Source organism: Oreochromis niloticus, linkage group LG8 (genome assembly GCF_001858045.2).
Source record: "Oreochromis niloticus isolate F11D_XX linkage group LG8, O_niloticus_UMD_NMBU, whole genome shotgun sequence".
Classification (NCBI taxonomy): Eukaryota; Metazoa; Chordata; class Actinopteri; order Cichliformes; family Cichlidae; genus Oreochromis; species Oreochromis niloticus.
The window spans coordinates 13,538,187-13,556,944 of record NC_031973.2 but is presented as its reverse complement, the minus strand read 5'-3'; the positions used below and the strand labels follow the sequence as shown (position 1 = coordinate 13,556,944).

The following is an 18,758-nucleotide window of genomic DNA, read 5'->3' as shown; positions in this document are numbered from 1 at the left end:
CGCAAACAACAGAATTTGAAATCTCCATCTTCAACACTTATTTCTCAGCAAACTGTGCAGACTTATACATATACACACATATATATATATATATATGTATGTATCCTAGATTATTATTAAATGTGGTGTATAGGGCCCAGAGTTCTGTGTTTGGCCCTGTGCATATGGTAAAACAGAAGATTTGCCTCACGCATAAAACCAAAATCTCTGAAGAATGTTTCCAGCATCTTGTTGAATCTTTACAATGACAAATTAAAACAGTTCTCAAGGCAAAATGAACATGTGAGTGTAATACGTATTACCCAAGGCAACAAGTTAGTTTTGTTAAGCTTTTTTTAATGTTAGAGGAACACAAAAGAAGCTGTTAATAGTGTCTTTACACACTGTAATCGAATTTAGAGAACAATTAGTAACCGTTTTGCAGCAATAATAATAATGATAATAATAATAGCAACAACAACAATGATATCTCTTTACTAAAGAGATGTGTGATGAGATTTGAGGAGCAACTCAAGATGATCAAGTAGCGACACCCAGTGTTCAATCCTTCTAATTACACAAAGACGTTTCCAGTTGGCAATATAAAACGATTCCCTAAAATAGCACATAGTACCAAGAAAAAAAGGAATAAATAAGCATTGCATTTTTATTCATACAATCAAAAATCATCTCAACCTTTTGAGTAATTAGCAGCTGAACGAAGATAAGCACATGCTGTTTACATACGGCTGGGTAATTCCTGTGGGGATTTTATGTGATATGCCTATATACTGTAGTACTAATGTTTACATTCTTGATGCTGTAGGAACTGCAGGAGGTGGCTGCCTTTACTAAACCAATAAGTGCTTCTGCAGCAAAATAGACTCTCGTATACTTTCACTCTTAGAAAGACAGACGGAGGTCCGGAGTAACATGATGAAAATGCGACAAAATGTGGTGGAATAAAGTGAATAGCTTTATTCCAGCCCAGTGTGGAAACTGGAATACCTTAAAATGACTAAAGCACAGGTTCTAACTCAAAACAGAAATATGTGTGCATTTTATTCTCAGCATTATCAGCAATCCACTTTCTAAATAACTGCTAAACATTTACCCAGGCTTAATCTATATTATTTCAGTCTGAATAGTGACTTATTTAATTTCTTCTTTGAGATTTTTTTATCTGCCTTCTTTGCTTTTCTCTCACTTGTTTACTTTCTTCCTTGTTAATCCTTCTTTGCCTTTACAAAAAACACTCCAGTCACATCATCAACCCCCACCCTCATATCCTGAGTCAGTGTGTAAACCTCCAGTCGGATCAGAGTGTATCCACTCTCCTTCAAACTAGTACAGACCTGGGCCTCATTCAGTGGGACCACTGGGATCTTCACCCCAGGCCCCGCAAGATAATAACTCTCACCGAGGGCTCCGATGAGCATGAGGTGCCCACCAGGGCGCAGGAGCTTCCCGATGTGGCCAAGGGCCCTGGTGAAGGCAGCAAGGTCAGGGCTGACACTCTCCAGGCAGAAGCAGGACACCAGACAGTCAGCCCCTGCTGAAGGAAGGGCGTCAGGAGCCAGGGGCTGAGAACAGTGCACGTCAATGGGGAGGATGTCCGCAACGACCTGACGTAGCTTTGCAGCTTTCTCAGTCCACGCTGAAGGCCTGTTTGAGTGAATCATCAAACTGTATAAAACAGCTCTTTCAGATTGGCACCATATTCTAATCAGTGCATGAATTTTTATCATTATCATTAAACTGGCAAGTATTTTATTTTCATTTAGACACTTTTTTCTTGTCTTGTTATTAAGAAGAAAGCTCCACGATAGAACCCAAAATAAATTGTTATGACACAGAAGGCAACTTCATTCTGAGGACTGTGCAAGAAAAGAGTGTTGCTTCAAGAAAATCAAAAAGAAAAAGGAAAATTTGTGATCTAAATCTTGTTTTCTTCTCTTTCTCTGTCTTTGGTTAGCCATACAATATACCAGGTATCTAACAGTCACTGAATCTCAGTAACCATCATTTTAAGCTGTACCAAGTCTTTAGCTGTAGTTCAAAGTGATCTTTTCCATACCTTCGTCCCTCCAGTTTGCAGACGTGCTGTAGGTATGGTGTCCAGTCAAGACTGCATTGTCCCTCATCCTGCAGCCAGCGCCTCAGCTCCTGCCGGTTCACCTCCAGGAAGTCTGTCAGGAGCACTTTACTAAAAACCTCACAGCCGCTCATCACCTGGTACAGGGTGGGACCTGAACCTATGTCCACGAGGAGCTCACCACTCATATCACCTGGGAAGAGGGGAGAAAAAAAGAGCAAGGTGAGATCATGAAGGAAAGATTTCTTGGTTAAAACATTATCATATCAGATGTAAAGATCCTCCGTCCATTATCATTCCTGACACCGAATCACTCAGTAAAATAAAAGTGATCATTCATTAAATAACCTCATAGCAAAAGAAAAAATTATTATTTTTATTAGGGAAAAGCTCTTCAGCAGTGCTTGGACCCACCCAAGGCTCTATTTGTTTTGTGCTACAAACTAGGAGAAGGAAAAATGGGGAGATGAAAAAGCAAATGGGTGATGAAGCAAATTTTTATTGCATTTCAGACACAAAATACGCTAAAACCTCCTTACCTTCAGTAAAAGCTCTGTGCAGGCATGCCAGTTTCCACGGCACAATGCTGTCTTTTCTTGTGAAGTCAGCCCGTGGTGGAGTGTAGTTGTACTGTAGATACGCGGCAGGATCAAATCTCCGGTAGCAGGCTTTCATGGCTGCCACTCCATTCTCTCTTCCTTTTTCTTCCATCATCCTGCTTTTTCTGCTGCGATACCTTGCACGTCTGTTTTGGCTGGTCAGTCTTCAGGTAAGCTGCTGACACCCCTTGAGCTGAATTATATACTTGTGTCTGTGTCTCTGTGTGGGTGTATCTGTGGTATTATGCGTGTGCTTTTGCTTTGGGCTACTCTGAGTTTCATGGACAGAGATAGAGATCCTCTTTTTTTAGTCGATGCTGCCTGATAGCATTTGTTCCGTTCACTTTCCCTGCCCTAAGGCACTGATACCATCAGATCAGGGGGCTTCCTCCAACACTAGACCCAATAATGGACTCCTCATGTGGCTTTTAGCTCCTTCGCCCACCTTTCAAAAGCCTCTCATATCTACACAATCATTCTAAAGGGCCTTTTGGAGTTAAATGGCACAGAGCAGGTTTGTTCTTAGGCAACCCCTTTCGAAAATACAAACAGGTCTGTCTCAAAGACAAACAAGTTTGTGTCTGTCTTCGTTGGCCATTTCACTTTGTGATTTTGGTACTGAGCTGCAGAGATAAGGAATATCAAGTGGTTGCAAAGTAAAGGTGGGGAAGACTGCCTCCTTACGTATGCCTCACATAAGAAGTCAAAGATTCAAAAAGAAGTTTGAAACTTGTAAAGTATTTCATTGACACTCACAAAAAAAGGAGAATGATATAAATGATCTGTCTTGCTAACAATCTTAGATGGTTTTTTAAAATAAAGCTTTAAAAAAATGTAATTACAATGCTCTTTAAATATTTGTATATATACATTCAAACAGAAAATCTTTCTCTTGCTCACCTCAAAGCATTCCTCTGTCCCCTTAGTGTCCACAGACATTTCACACTCTGGAGACTGTAAGGCACATTGAGACAATTTGGATTGTTATTAGTCCTAAATATGTAAATAGTTGTGAAGCTGTTATTATTGTTAGGTTGAGTGTAAGGCTTCATGGTACAGTGGTTTACACATTAGTCTAACACATGTAAGAGCCCTATTTTAATAAAGCTAATTAGGTTTGTGGGTATTATTCAGCAGTGTAATGAAAGATTTATTTAATAAATACATTGAAATTTAATCCTTTAAATATAAATTCATTAGAATATGTAAATGGCAAATTATGACTGAGAAAAGAAAGAAAATACTGATACTGTCTGAAAAGAAAAGGGCAAAGACAGATGCATTCAGCATTTAACCGTGATTAGCATTGTTTAAGACAAACAACAACCACAATGTATAAAATCCAGGTGAAATTCCAGTACCAACCAGAAAAAAACAATGCAAAGGTATCAGATGTATCAGGGCCGCTCCATCACACACAATACACAAGAATATAAAAACCACCGGGATTGGAAATATAAAAATATGTTTCGACTAAAGTTATCAGACATAATAACATATAAAATGCACATTAAACATTCTGTTACTAAGTTTCTACTACTTAAAAAAAATAAACAAATACTCTGAAAACAGATATCAATGGGAGAGAAAATCCTGCTGATATCTATGTACCGATACGGACTGGGTAATGTGTTAAGACGTTTAAAGGAAATGAAAATGATCATCCTACAGTGGCTAAGTTAAAAGATAGCTTGAAAAACAAAGTGAAAAAAAAAAGATGTACCAGGCTTTTTTTTTTTTTATGCCACCTGTTGGGGTCAGACAGACGGAAACACAAAGTTGATGCTACACTGATTAAAATGTGTTCTTTAATTTTTTTTGACCAGTGTTTATTCCCTAACACCACTGTATATGTCTGTATAAGTTTTGGAGGAGAGGGTTAGGGTTCATGTCACTGTGCACTTTCACTCGGGCTGTACTCAATGTTTAGAGGTAAATGTGAATATCGGTACACTGCTCAAAGTTCAAAACATGTTGATGTTATGCAGGTATAATGTGCAGTCTGCTCAAAACTGTTAAATATTTCACGATGCTAACACTTCTAACAAGAACTGAACACAAAGTACACCTGAGGTTGATATACCCTAGTAGTTATCAAGAGGGAGACATGAATGTGTATGTCCTCATAATTCCATGAAATCGTTGTGAAGAACACAAACATAGTTAAAAAGAGTTAAAAAGAGCCAAAAATAAACAGAGTTAAAATGTTGCACCACCCACTCGCACAGACACGTTTGTGGATTAGTGCAGGCAGGAGTACGGTAAGGGTCAGTTCCTTCCCCTGAGTCAGATAGACAGATAATAGAGCAAAGGAGAGGAGGAACATGGAAGAACAGATAAAAGGGAAAAAACAGACAACAGAGAAAAGAACAGGGCAGGTATAATGGAATAATACACACTTAGCCAGAGCAACAGGAGTCAATTTAGTTATCTATAGTCCCAGGGGCAGTGGGGGTTCAACAGTGTGAGTCAAGTCTCCTCTGGGTTACTCTATTTTGTCGAAGCACAATAGTGTAATTACAAAAATACAAAAGCAAAATAAAGTCATGTTTTGATATCTTTTAACTATATGGAGCAACTGAAATATAGGTGACAAGGACATGATTTCTGCATCCACTACTTCCAGTTACTTTTAAATTGACTAAATGAGAATAATAAATGTAGCATTTAATAAAAAATATTTGCGTTTCAAACTGCTGTGGCCGTCTGTATCATTACATGTCCTAATGTGAGGGCTGAAAAAGCATTTAGAATATATTGATTCCTTAAATTTATTTTTTATGATCTATCTTTTGTTTTACTAGAAACTCTTACCTATTTATCACCCCTTACCTCTGGTGCTCCTCCACCAATGCCACTGGAGTAGAGCACTGTCAGTATTACAGTAGTGCCCAACAGCACTGTACGAGAGCATGACTGTCGGGTGGCAGGGGTTTATTTTGAAAAGTGAAAAAAATTACCGTCTTCCGTTCTTCTTCCGCATTTCGCCGGCCGGCCTGACGTCATCTCCTACCACTTCACAGCCAATGTACAAGGCGACGGTTTTTATTTTTAAATATCAGACTACAGAGTGAGAGTTAGTTTTTTATTGTAGTTATCAGTATAATATTTTTTAACGAATATTTTTTTAAACGTTAGCGAAACGCTCCGTGTTCATTCTCTTTGCTGTAAGCTGCAGCAAAAGTTTCATCACTTAGGGGAGGAGCCGTGTCCGTCTGTGTTCAGAGCACTGCTGTGATAAATGAAGGAATGAAAGCTTAAAGAAGATGAACAAGAATTAACAGAAGACAGGGGCTGGTTCGCGCACAGGACAACATATACCGGGATTTCAGGAGGTTAAGTAAGAAGAAACACGTTAATATGCATGGAGCAGGAGGTTTATTTATATTTTGACTGTACACGTGGATGCAAGGAATCAGGTTTCATGTTGCTATGCAAGAAGACTTTATATCTTAGGTGGATGGAAAAAGGTGGTGTATTTGTCCTAATGTGCATTGGTGTTTCTGTTTTCTTTTTTCTCACTGTTTGTGTGTTTCTGTCTCTATTAAAGACCATAAAATGACCATGCTGCTGCTGAGGCTCACCCTCTGTTCAAAGATCCCCCTGGATTCACCAAGACACTTAAGCCAGCTGCTCTCCAGAAAACTGACACAAGGCAAGTAATCCAGTGCTTTATGTCCCTTAATCAAATAAGGCACATTTAAGTGCCTTAACCAAATTTCCCCTTGTGTGACAGTTAAAGGAAAGGATTATTCTATGTGTTATTATAATATTGTGGCAGTCTGGGTTGGGTTGTACCAAAAAAGTTATTTCTGGTATTTGCCAAAAAAACAAATTTAAACTGTTGTAAGTGCCTCGATGGCCTGTAATCTGTCAAACATGTGAAACATATGTATCTCTAATGAATGATGAAAGGCATTTTGAGCCAGAAAGAACATTTTCGTCACAATATAGAAGCCTCAACTGGTTTTTGGCAAAGTCACTTTTATATATCCTTTATTTTTCTGGGTAAAACGTGTAAATTGACATATAAAATGTCTTTTTTCAATGGAAATCCGTCCATGAAAACAGCACAAATGACATCAGATATACCATCACAGTTCTATAAAGATATTTTAAGTGGCCAAAAAGGACTGGATTGATTAAAATGTAGGTACAATAACATAGAGTCACAAAAAAAACTTGTATAACAAATAGTTTTCCTTATTTAAAAATCACTTTTTGGCAGTCGAACACCAGCAAGTAAATGTAATATGCCAATTGCTTTATTAATCCCAGGACAGAAACTTTTTGATATGTGATAAATCACTTCAAAATAATAATTGTTCATGCAAATCTTTTTTCCCAGAGGACTGTCTAAGAATTGGTTACGAAAACAGACATTTTAAAGACAATAACTATATATTGTGACTGTTGTTTCAGTTAATCATCAACCATATAGACCAGCCATTGAACCAGAATTAAACAAATAATCACAAATGAAATGATAATTAAAGTGATCTTAGCAAGCTAAAAAGTTGCTAAGATAAAACATAAACATAACATAAAACGATGTGCTTTTGTAGGTCAGGGCAGTTTCTGACCTGCTCTACTCTGTAAAAGATGTCACTGGCTGCTCTCTTCCTCCTTTTTTTTCCTCCTCTTTCTTTCTCTTCTTTTTTTTTGGTGCACTCTCTCTGCCCACCTCTCTCACGCGCTTCATTGCTCCACAGAGATGTGTAATGTCAGCACAGGCTTTCTCTGAGTGTCCTGCTGATGTGGCAGTTTGAAGGCTGTGATTATCTGTTTCCTAGGTTGCAAATGGATGTGTGGAAGGGCCTCACGCTGTTTGCTTCATTCATGTAATCAATGAAACGGAAACCCAGCAAAAAAAAAAAAAGATTGTTTGAAGTGGTCAGTTAAAGGAAAAATATTTACCCAGATAGTGTTACATCAGCAAATGTGGAAGGGAGACATTTTTAAACTACAATAAGTAAAGAGATGCACACTCACTTGCCACATATTAGTTACACCGTGCTTGTACTGAGTTGGACTCCTTACCTTCAGAACTGCCTTAATTCTTTGTGGCATAAATAGCATCATGCAATTGCTGCAGATTTGCCCGCTGCACATCCATGATATGAACCCCCCCCCAATTCCACCACATCTCAAAGGTGCTTTATTGGATTGAGATCTGGTGGCTGTGGAGACCATTTGAGTACAGTGACAGACAAGAGTGGCCCTCGGTGTGGTCTTCTGCTGCTGTAAATGCCGTGGGTTCAGAAATGCTCTTCTGCATGCCTTGGTTGTAACAAATATTTATTTGTATTGCTGTTGCCTTCCTTTCAGCTGAAAACTGTCTGGATATTCTGCTCTGATCTCTGACATTAACAAGGGATTTTTTTCCCAGGGAACTCGCCACTTACTGGATATTTTCTCTTTTTCTGACCATTCTCTGTCAACTAGATCAGCAGTTTTTGAAATACTCAAACCAGCTCATCCATTGCCAACAACTATGCCACATTCAAAGCCACTTAAATCACCTGATGTTCAGTTTGAACTTCAGCAGGTCATCATGACCATGTCTACATGTCTAAATGCATTTACTTGCTGCCATGTGACTGGCTGATTAGGTAACTGCTTTTTGCTAGCTGTACCTCGCAGAGTAAATGCTGAGTGAATGTAATCAGGTGTTATGAGATCATCTTAGTATTTAGTCTCTTGGGCAGCATCATGAACATTATTTTGGCAGCTGGCTCTTATTAAGCACAGTACTGAAAAGTTAAGTGTGATTAATAATCAGAAAAATATCTTCCAGGTGGCCAGGGCAGGGCCCATAGCAGCTCCTTCGCACACCGCAGTGAGCTGCGTCAGGCCAAGAGGATCGTAGTTAAGCTCGGCAGTGCCGTCGTCACACGTGGAGATGAGTGTGGCTTGGCTCTTGGGAGGCTGGCCTCGATTGTGGAACAGGTGAAAAACCAAATAAAATGATGCACTCTATACATTTTAGAGATTAATGTGTATAAAATTCTTGACACAGGGGAAAAAAATCAGTAGGTAACACAAGCTTTGACCTGTTTTAAAATTCAATGACATGTAAACCAATCTGTGGGTTTTCATGATGTTTCCCATCCACTGATGATGTTTTAATTTCTCTTTTTCATTTGCTTCATCTCATTTTTTATCTATCTGTAGACGGATGTGCTGTAGTACTTGCTACAGATGGTACAAAATGGACATTTATCACCAAGTTACAGAATGTCTGGTTTCATAATTTGTTAAAACTGAGCTTTAAATCAAAATCATTAGTGAGTCTGAAGAGGAAGAAAATGGCCCCAGCAGTGAAACTAAATGGTTCCGTTGTTGCGCAGGTGGCTATGTTGCAGAATCAAGGCAGAGAGATGATGATTGTCACCAGTGGAGCTGTGGCCTTCGGCAAGCAAAGACTGAGACATGAGATCCTGCTGTCCCAGAGTGTTCGGCAGGCGCTGCACTCCGGACACAGTCAACTCAATGACATGGTGAGAAAAGATGGGAACTTAGGGTATCTCAGAAAATAAAGATGCTGATGTTAGCTGAAAACTCTGCCACTTTGTTGACGAGGTAAGTTGCAAAAATCTTCACCAAATGCTTTAGTTTTTATTCAGTTTGAAAATACAATGAAATATCATCCCAATATAAGCCCACAATAATTTCTATTAATGTGAAGCTCATTGTTTGCAGTTTATTAAAACTTTATGTTTATGCTATGGTGCAGTTAGCTTTATCAGACAGTTCACTTGAACAAACACGTGCACTTCAGTACAAATACTATCATATGTTGCACTAGGTTACATTTATTCTTCTTTGTGTATAAAGTGTGTAGGTCATGCTTTTCTGTCAAGCTTACTGCTGATAAATTGCACTTGGTCGGTGTGGTGTAATTTCTTTGTGTTTGTTTGTGTTGCAGTCTTTGCCGGTGCTGGAGGCCCGAGCCTGTGCTGCAGCTGGACAGAGCGGCCTGATGGCCCTGTATGAAGCCATGTTCACCCAGTACAGCACTTGTACAGCACAGGTGCTTTGCAAAATTCTCGCTTAATGAATTACTACTGTTTAAATTTCTCCCTCACTACATTTTCTGATTTTGTGCCATCAGGTCCTGGTGACAAATCTGGATTTCCACGATGACCAAAAGAGGCAGAACCTGAACAGCACACTGCGGGAGCTGCTGCGCATGAACATCGTGCCAATCATCAACACCAATGATGCTGTGGTGCCCCCTCCGGAGCCCAACAGCGACCTGCAGGGGGTAAATGTGGGTACAGACAGCAGGGGGGCGCCGCTGGTTGTAGTGATGGTGGCAGCAGGGGTTGGCAGACGGTGTTTATGATTTTTTTTTTTTTTTTTTACATCCACTATTCATTAACTACAACATTTTCTGTCTTACACACACACACACACACACACACACACACACACGCTGAAACACCTCTGCCACCCCACCTTACCTTGTCAGCTCTGCAATCAACCATAAAGGCATGTGTATGCAGGGAGGGGATAGACAGCAGTGCATGTGATCACCGGGCATCCTGTGAGGATAACTAACCTCTTTTTATCAGATTATTTAGCTTCACTTTTTACTGTGTTGTATTTGTATTATTAATATTACTAATTGTTGACTTAGGCAGCTAGAAGACTACTACTTATAAGTGATTGGTATAACTTTAGCTTTTCTTTAATTAACAGAAAACAATCATTTTCGAAATAAAAAAAACCCAACTTTCTAGCAAAATCAATATTTTAATAAAAATAACTACCTATTTTATGTAATTTATCTGCTAAAATTTATGCCGTGGTGGGAAATCTACTCTGTATGTATGCCACAAACACAAATCTTACATTGTAACCTGGGGTGCACCTCCCTAGAAATCACAGTGTTTGGCCTGTTCAGTGCTTATGATTCATTTTGTGCAGTTTTTGAATTTATCAGTGAGAAAATAACAATCATCACCTCAGTACAAGGAATAATAATTTTAGCATCAATGTAAGGACTCACAAATTTTCTGGTGGGAGATTTCCAAAATCTCTACAAACATTAATCACTAATGTCTAAATCAGCTGTTAGAGTGGCCACACCTACTTTTGTATCATTTAACTTTAAAGGAGTCAGTGTTAACTCCACAGCTCTGTCCAAATCCATCACGTCTGATAGAAAACAACCAACAAAAAATGCCAAACCTCAAGCATCAAAAGAGTTCTTCACAAGCATATCTCTGAGTTGATCAGCTCTGTTTAACATTTTCCAGATGTTGCTGCCAGCAGTGTTGCAGAGTCATATGTATTAACATATTTGCGTTTCAATTTATCTGCTTAGTTCTGTCTTTAAAAAATAAGCTCATGGGTTACTCTCTGCTGCCGCTTTTCTGCCTTCAGGAGCTTACATCAGCAATTTTCTGCTTCTGCAGGTGATCAGCATTAAGGACAACGACAGCCTGGCAGCACGGCTAGCTGTAGAGATGAAGGCTGACCTGCTCATCGCACTCTCTGATGTGGAGGGTATGTGTGTCACTGCAACAACACTCTGGGTCAGCTGTTAGGTAACAACACCATCTGTCTGCTCACTTTGCTGACGGGGGGAAAAAAACATCCCTCTCAGGGTCAATGGAGAGCCATACGAGAAAGAGAAACACACACCTTCTGCCTTCGTGTTTGAAACTAATGCTGATGGGGCTGACACATGACGTCCATGTGCACACAGAATCACGACTGTAGTCATTCAGCACCATCTGGATGGCTTTTAGAATATTAAATAAAACAAAACTTCAGCAGAGAAGAGTGATCATAGTAAATTATCATATGATAATGCACAATAAAAGGGTACTATCCAGGATTTTCCTTTTAAAAAGGGTTGACTTGTGCAAAAATGGTACCTTTCAATCATCACGTAGGGCTTTCTTATCAACTGAGATCTTGCATTTTCTTTCTATATCTGTATTATTACGTGTTTGGGATGTTTCTGAGGATGCAACCTTTGCTTTGTTGTTGCTAACTAAACTCTTTATTCACCAGCTTTGTTTATGGCCTTAGTAACACTAGCAATAAAATGCATGTGAGAAAAATTTAGGCTGATGTGTAAATGCTGGTTATTTTCATCTTGAGCAAATAAGTCATATGCGTAATTTTCATATTTTAGGACTATACAACAGCCCCCCTGGAACAGATGATGCCAAGCTCATTGACATCTTCTACCCTGGAGACCAGCAGTCCATCACCTATGGTACAAAGTCTAGAGTTGGGATCGGAGGCATGGAGGCCAAGGTTGGTGAAGTCGCCCATCAAGTCATTACAATTTCTTTTTTTCTCTTTTCTTTTTTTTGCATCAGTTTTCTTGAGAAAATTCTTTTACATAAACCTAAATGAGAAATACAAGCGACCAACAAAACTCAGGGCAGATATCACAGACTGGGGGCAAAAATCCTTAAAGTGTGAGTGGTGATATATAAAATAAGATGCAAGAAGATGGTCAGATTGTGCTTGTTATTACATGTAACGTGTTGGAATGACCCAACTCTCAGATGGTATCTTCCAATATGATAATGCTTGCATGTCATATTGGATGCGATAAAAGATTGTACATTTGATTGGACTGAGTATTAAAATTAAGTAAATCTTATACTTTTTTTTTTTTTTTTTTTTTTTAAATCTCTGCTTGGCTGCAGGTCAAAGCTGCCCTTTGGGCCTTGCAAGGTGGCACCTCAGTGGTTATTGCAAATGGCACCAACCCCAAAGTAACAGGCCATGTCATCACTGACATTGTGGAGGGCAAGAAAGTAGGAACCTTCTTCTCTGAATTTAAACCTGCCGGTGAGTTTCCCTGAGCTGAATAATTTTTTTTATTGCTGTAAAACTGCATCTGCAGGCTCTGATGTTTAATTCTGTCCTGACTCTCCTTCAGGCCCATCTGTGGAGGAACAGACAGAAATGGCACGCAGTTCTGGAAGAACCCTTGCATCTCTGCATCCAGTCCAGGTGACACAGTGTTTTCAGATAAAGAACTTGGGCAACATCTTTTATAAACATTAAAAATGTAAACAGCTCTTTGGGTGCTTTATCACTTAAAGAGAAAAACTGAATTGTTTGGTTGACTTGTCAGAGGAGTGAGATCATCTGCCATCTAGCAGATCTGCTGACTGAAAGGAAGGAAGAGATTCTGGCTGCAAACAAGATGGATATGGACCTGGCTGTCAGTGCAGGTAACAGGACACCGCATCAAGTCTGGTTTGGAAATATAAACTAGACTTGCAGAGACGTTTTCTTTGTTTGATGTTTTATGTTGGTATTGTAGTGCTAGTGCTTTCACATTCTCTTAAAAAAAAAAAAATAAGGATAATAAATTCATGTGCCATGTATGTAACAGATTTCCAGACTTCAGCAGCTTTTGCATGTATATTGCTACAATAACTTAACTTGAACCTAAGGGATGACATTCTCATGTGTTGCCACCAGAGGGCGACTTTCCCTTTCTCTACATATGAGTTTTATACCTCACTACCTGCTATCACAGTGTTACTCTGCTATGCCTTCTTTCTGTAGGCCATTTGCCTCCAGCCATGCTGAAGCGTCTCAGCCTGTCACCGGCCAAACTTAACAGCTTGGCAGTAGGTCTCCGCCAGATAGCCATGGCTGCCCAGGACAGTGTGGGTCGAGTGCTGCGCAGGACCAGAGTGGCTCATAATTTAGAGCTGGAGCAGATTACTGTACCCATCGGGTTGCTTCTGGTCATATTTGAGGCCCGACCCGACTGCCTGCCGCAGGTATTGTTGCAGAAGAACTTAAATCTTATATAAATATATAAAACACTTGAACATTGTTGAAAAAAATTACATATGGGACAATATCAAGACAAGGCTGATATTTGACCTCATAATGTCCTTGTATTTCATCACACATATGTACTAGATTGGGATAAAACTCAAATGTTAGAAGTTAATGGATATATGGGGACGTTACTATGAATAGGAGATTAACATGTGAATAAATAATAACACCTGGTATTTCTGCAGAACTTACCATAACACATCCTGTGGTTTATATGCTTAGCTAACTTTTTGGTTTCCATTTTTATAAACGTACTTTGTCACTCTTTCTTGGAACACCTGTAATAACCAGGTATCAACACTGGCAATAGCCAGTGGCAATGCCCTCCTGCTGAAAGGGGGAAAGGAGGCAGCCAACACCAACCGTGTCCTCCACCAGCTCACCCAGGAAGCTCTTTCCATGCATGGAGTCAAGGAGGCTGTGCAGATGGTAAAACTGATTTCCTACATATTTGTGAGAACCTTGTGTCATCTTTATAGCACTTTACAGCACACTCTTCTATCTGATGTGATTCACAAACCCGTATTTCTTCCCAGGTGAGCACCCGTGAGGAAGTGGAGGATCTGTGCCGACTGGATAAGATGATAGACTTGATCGTCCCCCGAGGTTCATCCCAGCTGGTGCGGGACATTCAGCGAGCGGCCAAGGGCATTCCTGTGCTGGGTCACAGCGAAGGAATCTGCCACGTCTATGTGGACTCAGAAGCCAGCATTGACAAAGTCATAAAAATCGGTCAGTTAGAACAGTCCCCCCCCATATAAATGCCTGTCAGTCATAACATGCCAACGACCGACTAATGGTTTTCTCTTCTAGTTAGAGACTCCAAGTGTGACTACCCAGCTGCATGTAATGCTATGGAAACTCTGCTGATTCACCGGGACATCCTCAGGACCCCTATGTTCGACCAAATTATTGACATGCTCCGCACTGAACGGGTAAAATGCCAAATACATGCACTAAGTCAATATTCTGATTGATAAATTAAGGAAAACTGCAGCTGACTTTCAAGCATAAACCAATGTTACTCATTTTTAGATACATCACTAGTCATCCAACAAAAGGAAAACCTTTTTTGTTGTAATATATTAAAGTTAGAAATAATTTATTTCTGTCTGATGACTAGGTGAAGATTCACGCAGGCCCTCGGTTTGCCTCCTACCTGACATTCAGCCCCTCAGAGGCAAAGTCTATGCGGACAGAGTATGGTGAGCTGGAGTGCTGCATGGAGGTGGTGGACAGCATGCAGGAGGCCATAGAGCACATACATAAGTATGGCAGCTCCCACACAGACGTTATAATCACGGAAAATGGTAGGTGATGCAATATCTCGCTGATAGTACTTTGTTCTTGCCCAGTCTCTTTCTCTCTCTGTCTTTTTAAATACATTCTACCAATTTGCTTTTTAATTCCTTTGCCTTGTAGTTTCACAATTTCTGTCACATCTTACCTCACCATGACTGAGTAGCACCTGTCAGTTTGGTCATTCTTCTTTTGTTCCGTGCCTTAGTGTCTTAATATTCATCAAGTTTTCCTTCTCTCTCTGTTGGATTCAGTCCACCTTGCATCTCACTTTCTGCCATAGCGATTAATGAGCAGTGACGAGGTGTTGTCAGGATGAGTGCACATCCTCCCTTTGTGACTCTACATTGTGGACGGAGCCCATTTAAAATGTAGAGCAGCTGATTAACAGTTTAAAAGACTTCTCATAACTTTGAAACATGCTCAGATACACTTCTGTCTTTGAAGTGAGCCATCACGCTGTGTGTCCTTAACTCATTTTGATAGAAGCTATCCTGTGCAGTTTCCAGTGTGTTCTCTCACTTCAAGGCTGTGGTCATTACCATGTGGACAAAATGATGTCTCATATATTTTACAATTTTCTATTCACATGTGGACACTATTTTCTGAGTATTGTTTGAAGGGTGTGAGCTTAAGTTTTTCAATAAGGCAAAGAAACTCAGGTTCACGTTCCTTTGAAAATATAAATATTAAAAACATTATGTGCTTTTATTCCGGCAGTCAGAATTAACTTTTAAAAAATAAAGCAAAGTGTTAACTGGTAAGATTTCCACCTTGAGGATGATCTCACCTGCAGTGGAGGATGTGTTGCTGCCATCTAGTGACCACAGAAGGTACCTTAGTGAATTCCAGACTGATCAGTTTGTATCAAAGTTGGATATTATCAGAGAGGAAGATTGATACAAATGGTGAATACGCTGTCTTCATTAACCTGCTTGTAGATATATTTTTGGATGGATGTGCACGGTTCACGTGAATTTCAAAGATTATGTCAGGGGACATATCTTTGTTTTCAGGAAAGCCTTTAAATCAGGGATGGGGGAACTCCGGGCCTCAAGGGCCGGTGTCCTGCAGGTTTTAGATGTGTCCTTGATCCAACACAGCTGATTGAAATTGCTAAATCACCTCCTCAACATGTCTTGAAGTTCTCCAGAGGCCTGTCAATGAACTAATCATTTGATTCAAGTGTGCTGACCCAGGGTGATATCTAAAACCTGCAGTACACCTTGAGCCCTGGAGTTTTCCACCCCTGCTTTAAATGATAGGTTTAGGTTTTCTATAAGCTTTCAGTCTCATTCTGTGCATTAATGTGTCAGTTTAGCTCAGTTTCTATTCTCATTTCTTTAAATTAAGGCCCAAAAGTGTTTACAGACACAATAGCACTAATGAGATGTTTTTTTTCTGTCAGAGGACACAGCAGAGAAGTTTCTTCAGCAGCTGGACAGCGCCTGTGTTTTCTGGAACGCTAGTTCACGTTTTGCAGATGGCTACCGCTTTGGACTGGGTATGTGGTGGTCTTGTGTTGACATCCTCTGTGTTGTTTTCTCTAATCCTGCCTGAATATTTTTACTCACATTTCACTGATATGTTCTCTTCATGTAGTCCTCATTATTTGCACTCTTTCTGTACTTTTCTCTAGGAGCAGAGGTAGGTATCAGCACGGCTCGTATACATGCCCGAGGCCCTGTAGGCCTGGAGGGCCTGCTCACAACCAAGTGGGTCCTGAGAGGTGATGGACACACAGTAGCCGACTTCTCGGAGCATGGTACCATGAAGTACCTGCATGAAAACCTGCCTGCTGGGCAGCCTTTAGCTGGACAGAGAGACAGCAACTAGGCCAGAGAGTCTGACAGCATTCCTTTGGCCTTATTACAAACATTGTTTGCATCACCATCCAGAAGCTCCCTCGAGTTTTTCTCAAGATGATGGTTGACTGTTTTCACTATCTTCAACCTTTGAAGCACATAGCTGCTCAAAACAGCAATGGTTCATTTTGTTACTACATTAAAAAAGATGTTCCTATTTAAGGACTAAGAGTCTAAAATATTCTACCTCAGCTTAGGTTGGGTAAGTCAATAAGCCCCAATATTAAACTATGCAAAAACCCCAAACTGTGTTTAAACCATGCAAAAAGATACTTCACACAGATTGAGATTCGTCATTATTTTCTCATTTGAATTTGTACTGGGCAAACTAATTTTAATAATGGTATCTTTTAATTAAATTACTTTATTTTTTTAAAAAGATTTTGGTAGAAAACAATATTGAAACTGTTCTTTTATTTACACGTCTGTTTAATAACTTTAAATTCCTTGCTTGATGTCATTTCTTTTTACTTTACTTCCTGGTAATATCTCACTTTAATAATGGTTGTCTGGCTTTTCTCCCACCTTAAGCTGACAGATCATACGGTCCCTGTCTCTCTATGCGAAAAGTGTGGCTGTATGCTGATTACAGATAACTAGCATGCATATGTCTGCACTGACTCTGATTAGCTAATATATGTCTGGTACCAAGAAGCCAGAGCCCCTGTTTAATTACTCTGACAGTAACTGTGCAAGCTAAGAATCTTTCTAAGCACACATTGGTAATGGACTCTAAGTACCTTCACAGATACACATTACTCTAATAACCTATGAGAAACCCTAGCAGTGTGTTTTAAACAACCACAGAACATGATTTTTCAGTTTGATCAAAAATATCAAAAAATATTAATAACAAAATGCACTCGTTTATCATTAGAAGCTACCCCAACTTTATTATATGTGTTGTCATGGATACACATAGCTAATGGCTTCTCTCTAGCCACTACAGTATTACTATGGTAAAATGATGATTTAATTTAAATTTACATTTAATATTGTAACCTCTCTGTAACTAAGGGCTCAGTGGATTACATTGGTTCATTACCCACGAGGTTCACACTGACTGTACTGTAAGTGCTTTCTTTGTTCAAACAATATTTGTACCCCCCGCTTTAATTCTGGGATGAACTTTCTGTATGTTTCTGATATATCGTCTTTTGAAAATACCCGTGACATTATCAGACATGCAGCTTGTAAATGTATTCGTAAAATCTTACCTAATAGGATTAAAAATATGCAATTCTAGGACATCAGAAAATGAGATTTTGCTCTGCAATAATGACACTTAAATACACTCCAATTTACATGCATTCATTTATTCCCGTATTTTTTTATTTATTTGATTATTGTTGCATGTTGTGTTCATTTTTCCATGCTTTGTTGCTTTCCTGCTTGTTCCTTTTGGTGCCCAAAGCTTCTGTCAGAGCGGGAATCGTAATTGACAAGCTGCCTCCTTCAAGCTGGAGGGGAGAATGCGACTGCCTTTAAATTAAGCTTTGTAACATTCCAGCCTCTGAGCTGCTATCAGATGTCTTGCAATGCACACTTAAGGATTAGTTTGGGTTATTTAATAGCAGTATTGTAGAATAAAAGTTGAAAAAGAATATTTGGATATTTTTCTTTCTTTTGTCTTTTTTCTTTTTTTTGGCAGATGAAATGTTGAGCATTTTCACATGTATGTTCATCTCTGTCCTGGCACTAGTCTTTCTACTTTCACAAAGAACACAAATTAATGGGGAAAAAAGTCATACTGATCTGAAAAACAGATGTCTAAAAAGGCCCTTTTTAAAGTTGCCCATAGGGGAATTCGCATTGCTGGAAGTGGGGCAAGTAACATGGAAGACAATACTATAGAGGTTTAATTATCCAGCCATCAGAAATGAAAAGGGAGAAAAGGAGAACTGAGACTAATAATGGAATCACAGTCTTATGTTCTGGGTTTCTCTGTTTCTTCTTTTTTCCTTTTTTCTTTTCTATCATCTAAAGAATTCATCCTCCAAAACGCACTACTTACCCTTCAATCAGCTTCCCATCATCAAGTCCAAAGGGTTCAGAGATGAAGAGGGAGACAAAACTCGGATCTCA

General features: G+C 39.5%; 2 protein-coding genes across 7 annotated transcripts; one reads left to right on the top strand and one right to left on the bottom strand.

Annotated features, from left to right (window-relative positions):
* Positions 1 to 315: 315 nt before the first annotated feature.
* pnmt (phenylethanolamine N-methyltransferase) lies at positions 316 to 5,607 on the bottom strand. 2 transcript variants are annotated; one of them, XM_005471317.4, is made up of 5 exons: positions 5,506 to 5,607; positions 3,574 to 3,627; positions 2,614 to 3,296; positions 2,057 to 2,267; positions 316 to 1,644 (listed from the first exon to the last, which is right to left on the bottom strand). In XM_005471317.4, the coding sequence occupies exons 3-5, from the start codon at positions 2,786 to 2,788 to the stop codon at positions 1,206 to 1,208; spliced, it is 825 nt and encodes a 274-aa protein (XP_005471374.1). In that variant the 5' UTR covers positions 2,789 to 3,296; positions 3,574 to 3,627; positions 5,506 to 5,607; the 3' UTR covers positions 316 to 1,205. The 2 variants fall into 2 exon arrangements, with proteins under 2 accessions (XP_005471374.1, XP_005471375.1); XM_005471318.4 differs by having other exon boundaries at positions 2,614 to 2,848.
* aldh18a1 (aldehyde dehydrogenase 18 family, member A1) lies at positions 2,791 to 18,271 on the top strand. 5 transcript variants are annotated; one of them, XM_025909704.1, is made up of 18 exons: positions 2,791 to 2,843; positions 6,224 to 6,328; positions 8,471 to 8,622; positions 9,024 to 9,173; positions 9,602 to 9,706; positions 9,788 to 9,946; positions 11,097 to 11,187; positions 11,825 to 11,949; positions 12,351 to 12,495; positions 12,587 to 12,660; positions 12,785 to 12,884; positions 13,225 to 13,445; positions 13,801 to 13,938; positions 14,046 to 14,241; positions 14,323 to 14,444; positions 14,633 to 14,819; positions 16,217 to 16,312; positions 16,448 to 18,271. In XM_025909704.1, the coding sequence occupies exons 2-18, from the start codon at positions 6,232 to 6,234 to the stop codon at positions 16,642 to 16,644; spliced, it is 2,355 nt and encodes a 784-aa protein (XP_025765489.1). In that variant the 5' UTR covers positions 2,791 to 2,843; positions 6,224 to 6,231; the 3' UTR covers positions 16,645 to 18,271. The 5 variants fall into 5 exon arrangements, with proteins under 5 accessions (XP_025765489.1, XP_005471373.1, XP_005471372.1 ...); XM_005471316.3 differs by lacking the exon at positions 2,791 to 2,843 and adding an exon at positions 5,686 to 6,008; XM_005471315.3 differs by lacking the exon at positions 2,791 to 2,843 and adding an exon at positions 5,686 to 6,013.
* The last annotated feature ends 487 nt before the right edge of the window (positions 18,272 to 18,758 follow it).

What these genes read in the sequence shown, in the direction of transcription:
- aldh18a1 (XM_005471314.3), top strand. Translation starts at nt 6,038, where the DNA reads ATGGAGCAGGAGGTTTATTTATATTTTGACTGTACACGTGGATGCAAG. An exon ending in ACAGCACTTGTACAGCACAG is followed by an intron (nt 9,707 to 9,787) that starts GTGCTTTGCAAA and finishes TTGTGCCATCAG; the next exon opens with GTCCTGGTGACAAATCTGGA. An exon ending in TCGGAGGCATGGAGGCCAAG is followed by an intron (nt 11,950 to 12,350) that starts GTTGGTGAAGTC and finishes GCTTGGCTGCAG; the next exon opens with GTCAAAGCTGCCCTTTGGGC.
- pnmt (XM_005471317.4), bottom strand. Translation starts at nt 2,788, where the DNA reads ATGATGGAAGAAAAAGGAAGAGAGAATGGAGTGGCAGCCATGAAAGCC. An exon ending in GCACAGAGCTTTTACTGAAG is followed by an intron (nt 2,268 to 2,613) that starts GTAAGGAGGTTT and finishes CCCTCTTCCCAG; the next exon opens with GTGATATGAGTGGTGAGCTC. An exon ending in TGCAAACTGGAGGGACGAAG is followed by an intron (nt 1,645 to 2,056) that starts GTATGGAAAAGA and finishes TCACTCAAACAG; the next exon opens with GCCTTCAGCGTGGACTGAGA.